We start from the raw sequence: 11,106 nt of genomic DNA on the forward strand, positions 1-11,106 counted from the left end.
TACCTAATTGAGATATCCTGGAATGATCATACTTATCTATAATGATTACATCTAGGATTTTTGGAACTGACGTGCATGCAACAGTATTACGATTTTCTCGAGGCATTGCCTGCCCTACCAAACAGAGTAGGCTATGATAAATGCTGTGTTACCCTGCTAGCCAGGCTAGGGAAGTCTCTACTCTAACCTACCTTGCTTATCGAGCAGTGCTTTATTAACTAATCTGTGTTAGGTACTCCTTGTCCGGTCTAGACACGTGTATGGCTAAGATTGATGCACAATTATTTCTCTTTAAAACTACCCCCTCTCGAGGTGGCATAGAACCTTTTCGTCTCCTCGAGAAGCAATGCCACCCTTTTACTGGCCATTCAAGCCCTTCATAATTGCATCTACTATTTTTGAATCAACGCATTAAATGCAACATCGTTTCGAATCTTTGCTAACGACTCAGATGGACTCCTTCTCATCTATAGCCACCCACATGTCTATTAGCCTCCTTGCACTGCCCCCAATCAGAGACGCTTTGGTTGGACCCAAGCTGTCCTCTAAGGCATATGTGTTCGTGTGCCTTTCCTTATAAATAGGAAACTTAGTACGTTTTTCGTCTGCTATCGTGTTAAAACTCTCCATATCTACTTCCACTTTTTTCTGTAAAGACTTTGTCTCCTTTTCTCATTCTTTTTTGCTGCAAAAATTACCTCTCCGCTTCGAAGTAATATCTTCATCTCTTTATCTGTTTGATTTCTTTTCTACACTTGGCTTTCCCATGGCTGTCACTGCACCCCAACTCCAATGAAACTTATACATTCCTACTTCGATATATCTCTGGATTGGTAGTGACTCTGATACCCCCGACGACTCTCGACTAGTGGAAATCTTTGTCTACATCGGCCAAATCAAGGCTAGTCTTAGTTTTCCTCTCTCTGCCTTCCTGAGAGAGGTGTTGAGTAAAATAAACCGGTCCCCGGGACAGATGTCAAGGAACTTCTACTGTCTGGTGGAGGCTGTGGAGAAGATGGGCGTTACCCCCAATGTCTTCCTCTCCCGGTACAACCTAAAGGTGATTCCCAACCGAAAAGGATTTTACTCGTTGTCTTCCGAGAGTGCGACAATAACTCTAACCCCTTTTCTTCAAAGTTTTGACAAAGGGTGGCATAAAGGCCTCCTCTTTCTTTTCGAAAACTGAGAATTTTCCCCTGGCACCCCCCGTGATGGATTCAGAGTCCTCCATGGCTTCCAAGGTAATGCTGTCTTGAGACTACTAACTCACATTCTATTATGAACTTTACTCATCTACTGCCTGCTTTTTCTGACTGTTCTTCTTGTTACTTCCACAAAATCTTCTATTTTGGCGACTGTAGAGGCTAGGACGATATTGCATAAAACATCCGAAGGTCGGAGGCCAGAGCTAGTAGAGTTCTGAACTAGGACTGCTGAGAAAGCGGTGGTGGACGATCTACTGGGCGTTGTTCCTCGGCCACCTGCATGATGAGCTTCACCTGGTCAAGCTGGTTGTATTGTGGAGGGTTGTGATCCTCTTTCGTCAGCTCCACGACAAAGAAACCCCAGTCATCCATTTCCTCCCTCCAACGTGTCGGGCCCAGCTTATTTTTTTGAGGTTCTACTCAGGTCCTCCGACATCATGAACATCGACCCCTCGGAGTTCCCTCTTTCTACTGCCACTAGGGCTACTCTTACACCCGTCCCAGTAAAGGTTCCAAGGAAGAAGAGAAGCCACTCTTCCCATGGCACCAGCCTTTCTAGTGAGGTTGTGCCATCTGGGGAGCTTGTTGCCTTCGCTCCTGTCTCTGCTTTTGCTTCTCTTGCAGCCACTGCCGGGGGGTTTTTACCTTTGCTCTGTCCTCTGCTTCAGCTCCTACAACAGCTGTTGCTACTAGTGTTGTTGTTGTTTCTTCAGGCATTTCCAAGGAAACTTAGGTGGAGGCCAAGTAGAATTTTTCCACCGTCAGGGAGGATAGCCCAGTTCTTCCTCTTTGATCATGGAAAAGATGTCGACTGGTCAGGAGAAGTATGAGAAGCCCTTCTTCTTCTGAGGGGTCTGAGGGCGAGGGCCTCCTTCTGCGTAAGACCCCTCTGAAGAGTCGTCTTTGCTTGGATGGGTCGCGGAGCCTATCTTTGGGATGAGAATGAATGCAAGCTCTTCCGCCCCCCCTGCTACATTCATAATAAAGTTTACGGGATTAAGGACCCCATAATTACTGCTTCCCTACTCTCCTAGTCAATTTCTCCAATGGATTGCGACGTTGCTGACCGGGCTAATGCTGACCTAGGCTTCGGTCTTTTCATCCACGACCTTCATCAGGTAACTTCTGCTCTTACTGCCCTACTCAAATATTTTCTGATATCTCTGTACTAACAATCTGCTCTTTTTTCGCATACGCACGTATACGAAACCATGGCTTTCCTGAAGTGGCATGAGACTGAAAATCGGGTAGCTATTCAGGCCAGAGAGCGGGATGAGAAAATAACTGTGCTCCAGGCTGAGTTGGCCTCCTATAACCAATTTTCCCAAGAGGTTAGGAAGGAGATGGAGGCTATCCTGGCCCAATTCTCTAAAGCCAACTAAGACTCTGAGGCATCCAATAAGTGGCTAACTGAACTCCAGGGACTTCTACAATTGGAGTTGGCCAACTACAAGGAGAGAGTGCAACAGAGAGATGCGAAACTAGCAGAACTCCAAGATAAGGTTCAACAGCAAGAACTAGAACTAACCTCCCTGAGAACAAGTACTAATTCAATCAGAGCTACTCAGACCAAGGAGGATGAAGCTAAAACAAGGAAGCTACAGTGGCAACTATAGGCCCGATACTCTCAACTAATGGAGGAATCTTCTGCAAAGGCTTATCATGAAAACTTCGAAGCTGTTCGGCTCCAATACGAGGATGAAGAAGAGGACATGGATGATGAGGTGGATCTGGGCGATGCTCTTGAAGTATCCCCTACCCAGGATGTTCCTTGGACTGGGCGCTTTGGGCGCGCTCCTCCCTTTCAACTAGATGAGGAGGGAAATCTCATTGCTATCCTAACTTGAGCCCCTAGGGATCTTATGAAGGCTGGTGCGACCTTAAACTTGAACCTCACTCAACTAGCAGATTCCTCAGCTCAGCTTGTTGTTCCACCACCTATCTAACCATCCATCTCTGTTATCGTCGAGAATCAAGTCGGAGCAACTGATCCCCCTAGCACTGCTGAAAAAGCAGATCCTTCTACTACTCCTATCTCCACTACTCAACATTCCTCTGAAGGATAATCTGTTCTCTGCTGTTGTACTTGTGCATTCTGCACTTATCTTTTCCTTTGGGATTTTTTGTACTTTCTCCTTAACTATTAGTGAAAAAAATTCTTTTTACACGCACTGTTGCCTCTACAATTTCTTTCTACTGACTACACTGTTTGCATATGCGCTGGTTAGAACAACCCTTACGCATACTAGAAGTGCTAACTGTTTAGATACTTATGCGCTGCTAACTTCTCTACACGATGCTTACTACTCAATCATATTTTTTGCTCGAGTGTTTATACTGCTAATTGTTCTTGCACGTTGTTAACTACTCAATCATACTTTCTTTCTACTTTACTTTTACTTTACTTCCCCCCCAGCTTTTACCTAAAGTAGGTGTAACTTTTGCTAGAACCTTGTAAATGGTTCCTGAGCCACTGCCCTCGATGAAAACTCTGACTCTAGTTTCGTGCAACACCGTCTGGGCTGAGCTACTTGTGCAAATGGTAATCTGAGCCATTGTCCCTGAAGAGGGCTCTGCTCTGCTCTCAACTATAACACAATCTACATTAAGCTGACTTCTTAAACGGCCTCCCGAGTCACTATCCTTGAAGAAGACTTTGACTCTGCCCATACTACGATACAATCTAGATTGTAATGGCTGTGTAATCGACTATTTGAGTCACTGTCCTTGAAGAGGGCACTGACTATTCTGATACTTTACACTACAACACAATCTAAGTTGCACTGATTGCGCATTCGGCTATCTGAGTCACTGTCATTGAAGAAGGCTTTGATTCTTCTCATACTCTGTACTACAACACAATCGGAGCTGCACTGACTGTGCAATTGGATATATGAGTCAGAATCATTGAAGAAGGCTTAGACTATTCTCACACTCTACACTACAACACAATTTGAGCTGCACTGACTACACAATCAACTATCTGAGTCATTTTCCTTGAAGAAGGCTCTAACTCTTCTCATACTCCGCAGTACAATAGAATCTGAGCTGCACTGACTGCACAATCGGCTATCTGAGTCACTATCCTTCAAGAAGGCTCTGACTCTTCTCATACTCTGCACTACAACACAATCTGAACTGCACTGACTATGGAATCGACTATTTGAGTCACTGTCCTTAAAGAACGCTCTGACTCTTCTCAAACTCTACACTACAACACAATCTAAGTTGCACTGACTACGCATTTGGCTATCTGAGTCACTATCCTTGAAGAAGGCTTTGACTCTTCTTACACTCTGTACTACAACACAATCTGAGCTGCACTGACTGCACATTCGACTATCTGAGTCACTGTCCTTAAAGAAGGCTTTGACTCTTCTCATATTCTACACTACAACACAATCTGAGCTGCACTGTCTGCGCAATCACCTATCTAAGTCACCATCCTTAAAGAAGGCTCTTACTCTTTCTCAACTTTGGCTATAATCACTCGGCTATCTTTTCGACTAGTGAACTCATGGTAGAGTAGGACCCCGACCAACCATCTTACTCTACCAACGAAGGTAGAGAAAACCCATGTAGGTCCGGATCCTGGCTGGATCCACACGACTATTATTACTCATACCAGAGTTGAGCCCCGACCATAAATCTCATTTGGCCAATGAAGGCAGAGGAGATCCATGTAGGCTCGAATCTTGACTAGATTCCACTAAAATCTACTCGTAACTCATGATAGAATAGGATCCCAATAAGCCATCTTACTTTTCCAATGAGGGCAGAGAAGACCCATTAGGTCTGAATATCGGTTGGATACACATGACTATTGTTACTCATGTCAGAGTTGGGCCCCGACTAGACATCTCACTGAGCCAATGAAGGCGAAGGAGACCCACGTAGGCCCGCATCCCGATTGGACTCCTCTCTTTGGCTTTGTCCTGCAAACACAACTAAAAGGCAAAAATATAATAGAACATTTATTGATAATATCTCTTTAAGTTACATGCATTCCAAGGTATGGGTAATTCATAACCATTGATAGTAAGTAATATACTCCCTTTAGACCCACTTTTGTAATCCTGTAGGGCCCTTCCCAATTTTCTCCTGACTTACCACTGTTCGGCTCTTCCGTATTCTAGAATACTCGCCTCAACATTAGATCGTCTTCCTGAAACTGGCAAGGGTGAACCCTCTTACTGAAGTAGTTCTACAGTTTCCTATGGTAATGTTCTAGTCTGACTAATGTCACATCTCGCTTTTCTTCCAACAGGTCTAGTTCTGTAACTAGCTGTGGGCTATTTCTCTCAGACTATACTATCTTGGTTGTCATCGTGGGAAAGTTTTTCTCTGTGGGGATTACTGCGCCTACGTCGTAAGCCATGGAAAATGGGGACATTCTCGTGGACATTCTAATGGTCATTTTGTAAGCCCACAGGACCCCGTGCAATACTGAATTCCACTTACCCTTGGTTTCCCCTAATCTTTTCTTCAAAATGTCTAGCAGCACCTTGTTTGTGGCTTCATCTTGCCCATTACCCTGGGGGTATTGGGGTGTAGAGAACACTTGCTTTATCCCATACTCACTACAAAATTCTCTTATCTACTCTCCTATAAACTGTCTTCCATTGTCGAAAACTATGGTGCGAGACAAACTAAATCTGCAAATAATGTTATCTTAGAGGAATTTCTGGACTTCCTGTTGTCGAATCCTAGCCAAAGGAGTGCTTCTGCCCACTTAGTGAAGTAATCGGTTGCCACTAGCAGGAAAGTAAGATTCCTTGGAGCCCTGGCAATGGCCTACTAAATCAATCTCCCATTGAACGAATGGCCAATGGCTGATTAGTAGGTGAGTTGCACCATTGTAAAGTTTTTTTCGTCTTTCCATTGGGTGCAATAACGAGGCCTAGCTAATGCAATCCTCAGTCCCATCAAGGAGATGTGTGTATTGTATCTATCACTAATAGATAAGGAAAATTGAGTTAAAGTCTTGACTGCATTCGACTATTGCAAATCCTAGGGCTCCCATTGTGACACTTCTTTGAAGAAAGTCATACTCCCATTAGTTTTCAAGTAGATAACGAAGTTTACGCTAGTGACATTAATTATTTGTTATTGGTCTTTGTGAACGCTTCTCCTCAATATTAGAAATTATTTTCCAAATCTTCTTCTTCATCATTGATTATGGGTTGCTCCTGTCCTATAGCTTGATATACTACTCTAAGGTTAGTTGCCCATACAACATCTTGAGTTTAACGTATAGTTAGCTTTGGCTATCGCTATACCATTTCTAGGCAAACAACTTGATTCAACCCATTTTATTTCATTTAAACAGTAGCACACTGCCTTAATAATAGCATAGGTACCTCCTAGTAAAATATGCTCTCTCCGTCTTACTAAAATATGAATGGTAAAAGACTCAAATAAAGAAAAAAGACACTTGTTACAGATTGCTTGAACCACGTAACCTAATCTCTATGCCTATTCCCCTAAATCAAGACAAAAGGGATTTGATTGACCTTCTTGTTAGTAATCAATATACCCTATAGAAGATTGTAGTAAAGTGATTTGTAGGGTATCGTTATTGGTCGGGAATTGCGGGTACTCCTATTCTAAAGAGTCATAACAAATTTTAGTTAGTTTAATTAACAAGTTGGAAACAAACATATTACACAAATTTAAGGAGGTTTAAATTTTGGCGATTCGGATTAAAAAAAAATAAATAAAAATTAAAAAAAATTAAAAAGAAAGAAATAATAAAAATAAAAATAAAAATTAAAGAAATAAATATTTACAATTTATCATCTTCTCTCACAATTCAGAAAATCAAATTCATTAACTGACTAATCAAATTGCTTCAACATAGACAACGAATTTCATACCTTAATTACATATCCGAATTGAATCAAAGTGCAAGCCTAAAGAGATCATGCATTTTATAAATTCCTTCTTTGATAAACCCTAGGGTTTTGGAAAAGTCCATCACCTAGTTATTTTGATTAAGCAATTAAGTTAATACTCAGCGTATCCTTACAACTTCTTAAACAAATCATTAAGATTAAAATGAATTATGATTCAATAACCTACTCCTCAAATCTATGAAAAATGTCCATGGCTAAAGAACATGCAATTTTCAAATCACAACTATTGTTCATAGTTTTTACCACTTTTAAATCATACCCCAAATCAATTAGGTGATTAGAGATACAACTATGGTTTCAATGACAATTAATATCAAAGTTTTCAATATAACCGAACTGAAAATTCAGCATACATAATTAAGATCACCAATTCATGTGTCTATATCTCACCAATCCGAAAACATCAATTAATGAATCTAAAAGTCACTAACTCATTGCATTAAAAAATTTCAACTTAAGAATCCAACAAGATGTTCTTTAATCCAATAGCAACCAGGGTTGAAGTAATAAAAATAAATAAAAGTCATAAGGGTTACACTTTTTAACACAACCAAAGAAGTTTGAGATGTGTTGGTGGTGATGTTCCTCACGGCGATGATGTTGATGATTGAAAATGAATACAAGCAGCAACGTTGTAAACTTTTTGGCAATAACGTTGCTGAAAATTTTCAGCAACTTCTCCTTCTTTTTGGCAACTCGTCCACAAATATTCAACAACTCTTCTTCTAATGGTCGTTAGTTCCCCAAGTTTCAACCCTTCTTTCCTCAAGAAATATTAAAATCAAATAATAGAGAGAGAGAGAGAAAGAGAGACAGAGAGAGAGAGAGAGAGATACTCTCCAAGTCTCTTCCTTTTTTTTTTCTTCTACACGTTATTTTTTTCCTTCTTAGAAGCCTATAAAATCTCCTAAAAATATTCTAAATCTTATACTCCAATAACAATATCAAAATCTGACTAATTAAGGAAAAATTATTAAAAATAAAATAAAGTCCTAATATAATTAGGAAAGTGATGTTTTTAGTTGGAATTTTCGTGCACTGGATTTGGAGACTTTCGAAAATAAACCTCGTCAAATCCGTCTCAAATTTGTATCAAATTCGCGTCAACAATGTACGTGTAGCAACTTCAAACCCGATTTTAACCTTGATACATTCATTATCTCTGAAAACGTAAAACACTAAAGTTGTAGATCTTTTACTTAGTGTTCCATAGCATTTTGAATCATGTCAATCGGAGTTTGGATGAGAGAGTTATACCTAGATTACAAAGCGATGTCGAAATTTTCCAAAATCGCCTAATTAATTTCGTTTTGCACTTAACACCTCCATTTGCATCCTAAATCAAAATAAAAGAATAATGAGTATATTTAGGCACTAAATATGTATAAAGGACTAAATATTAAAGGAGAAAAATATGACATTTTGCATTCTTATCAAATTCCCCTACACTTAACTTTTGCTCATCTTCGGGCAAAACAAAACAAAATGTAACCTAATAGAAACTCAAGGAAAATGACAAAGACTAACTAAAAATACTACAATGACATAACACAAATTAAATGACTCTAATCCTTCCTACTTACATCTCAGAGATCCTTTACATGGTATGGCATAATAAAGTAGGAAGAGCACACGTTTACTTTAAAAATAAGCCACGGAGTTATTAAGACTATATAGCATTCATACTTGGAGTGTGTGTGTGTGGTTAGCCAAATACAAGTGTAATATGCATCCTCAAGTTAATGCACAAATAGTATCAAATTTTACTTCTCACGATGTATCACTTTAGTTTTCTCTCAATTTGATATGGTACTAGCTACACTAATCACTCAAAACACTTGTGAAAATAGTTTAAACCATAGGCTTGCTTGTCCACCCACTCTCCACATTTAAAACAGAACAACAAAGGATCAAGAGGTCTTTGAAAAGGTTGTAATGGGGCTAAAGGGTCAAGGGTTCATAAGAAGGAAGTGAAAGGATATCACAAAATTTCCTCAGACCTAGAAAGCAATTAGAAATGTCAATAAATAGGTCTTCATGATTAAGTACCAAATTTCGATCACTCTAAGGTAGATTTCATCAATTTTTCTTTTCACTTTGCTTTAGAGATTTGTAATGCTCCCATTTCTTCAGAACTTGTAATCTTTAAATCACAACACTTCTTTTCATGTCCCAACTTCTCCTTTTATCATAAATTTTTTTTTTTTTTTTTTTGAATCTTACACCTTAAAACCACATGACATCCTCCCCCGCACTTATGCTTTTCCACCCTTCCCGATATCACCTTATAAACAAGATCCAAGCTCACTAGTTCCAAGGAAAAGGGTAGGTAAAGTGTTTAAGTTCAAAAGAGTAAGTGAATGTGGCTTAATGAAGAAAATAGGCTAATGAAGGCTCAAAGGGCTATCTAAGGTCAAATCACAATCAGGACAAAGGCTATTTGGTCATGGTGGTAAAATTGTAATTTGCCTCCGTCTTCTCCAAATCTGAACATGTAAAATTTTCTCAATCGGGTTTAAAGCAAGTTCTAGAAAACATGATATTCACAAGATGCACTCAAAAAGGAAGTTTAAATTGATATGTATAATAAATCAATTATAAGACTCGAATAACTCACAAATATTGCGGTATTATGCAAGTATCATTCAATATGTCTCCATGCTTCACTTTAAGATAATAGATTACTCGAATCAAGACTAATGTGCATCAAAATTTCCAAGTATGACTACAATATAAGCAAATTAACTTCATTTCTTTTTTTATCTGTAAAAGTATGCTCAAGACTATTTACAAGCCATCTATCTTAGAATCAGTTTCATCATTGAGTTGGAAGGAATTCTAAGAAGAAAATAATTTTTTTTTTTTTTTAATTTCTTAATTTCTTTTTGAAAATTAAAGGTGTAAATCCCTCCCCCACACTTAAATCCTACATTGTCCTCAATGTAGATCAGAATAAGCCTGTAAGTAGAAATATAAACATGAGCAAGGTATTCACGAAAATCACACAATAAAATAAAAAATAAAATCAACCAAAGTAAATAGAGGAGAGAAAGAAAATGCAAATCTATGTCGATGTATCCTCAATAGCCTTGGTTGAATATGGTTGCCTCCCAATAGCGCTTGAATGTTTATAGTCCTTCAACCTAGACTTTGTACCTCATTTTTAGTCCTTTGTGAGTGGTGCCTCTAGGAGGGGTACTTCTTCTACAGTGTGCTCCTTAAAAGCCTCATAGTAAGGCTTCAAGCGATGGCCATTCACCTTGAATTCATTTCCAGTTTTTCACTTTTTATCTGCACAGCACCATGAGGAAAAACATTAGTGACGAGGAAAGGACCAACCCATCGAGAACGTAACTTACCAGGAAAAAGTTTAAGTCTAGAATGGAAAAGAAGAACTTTTTGGCCCACAACAAAAGCCTTGCCACAAATCATCTTATCATGAAAAGCTTTAGTTTTCTCCTTGTAGATCCATGCGCTATCATATGCCTCGTTTCTGATCTCCTCAAGTTCATTCAGTTGCAGTTTTCTATGTAAACCGGCCTCATCAATGTCTAAGTTGAAAGACTTAACAACCCACCACGCCCTATGCTCAAGCTCAACTGGTAAATGACACGCCTTACCATAGACAAGTCTGAATGGAGACATCCCAATTGACGTTTTGTATGCTGTCCTATAGGCCCAAAGTGAATCATCAAGTCTTTTACTCCAATCTTTGCGTGTAGGACCCACAATCTTTTCCAAAATTCCCTTAATCTCACGATTTGAGACCTCTGCTTGTCCATTCATTTGAGGATGATATGGTGTTACCACCTTGTATTTCTTCAGAAGAGCCTTAATTGTTTTGTTGCAGAAGTGTAATCCACATCACTAATAATCGCACGAGGCACTTCAAACCTAGTAAATATGTTAGATCTCAAGAAATCTGCAACAACTTTAGAATCATTAGTTTTGGTGGCCTTAGCCTCCACCCACTTGGACACATAATC

At 39.4% G+C, this 11,106-nt stretch overlaps 1 protein-coding gene across 1 annotated transcript; it reads right to left on the bottom strand.

Annotated features, from left to right (window-relative positions):
* Nucleotides 1-10,375: 10,375 nt before the first annotated feature.
* On the bottom strand, nt 10,376-10,906 carry LOC147401586 (uncharacterized). The gene has a single exon (XM_086444414.1). The coding sequence runs from the start codon at nt 10,904-10,906 to the stop codon at nt 10,376-10,378; it is 531 nt and encodes a 176-aa protein (XP_086300540.1).
* Nucleotides 10,907-11,106: the final 200 nt, after the last annotated feature.

Source organism: Akebia trifoliata, chromosome 5 (assembly GCF_017979445.1).
Source record: "Akebia trifoliata isolate Shusen 1 chromosome 5, ASM1797944v1, whole genome shotgun sequence".
Lineage (NCBI taxonomy): Eukaryota > Viridiplantae > Streptophyta > Magnoliopsida > Ranunculales > Lardizabalaceae > Akebia > Akebia trifoliata.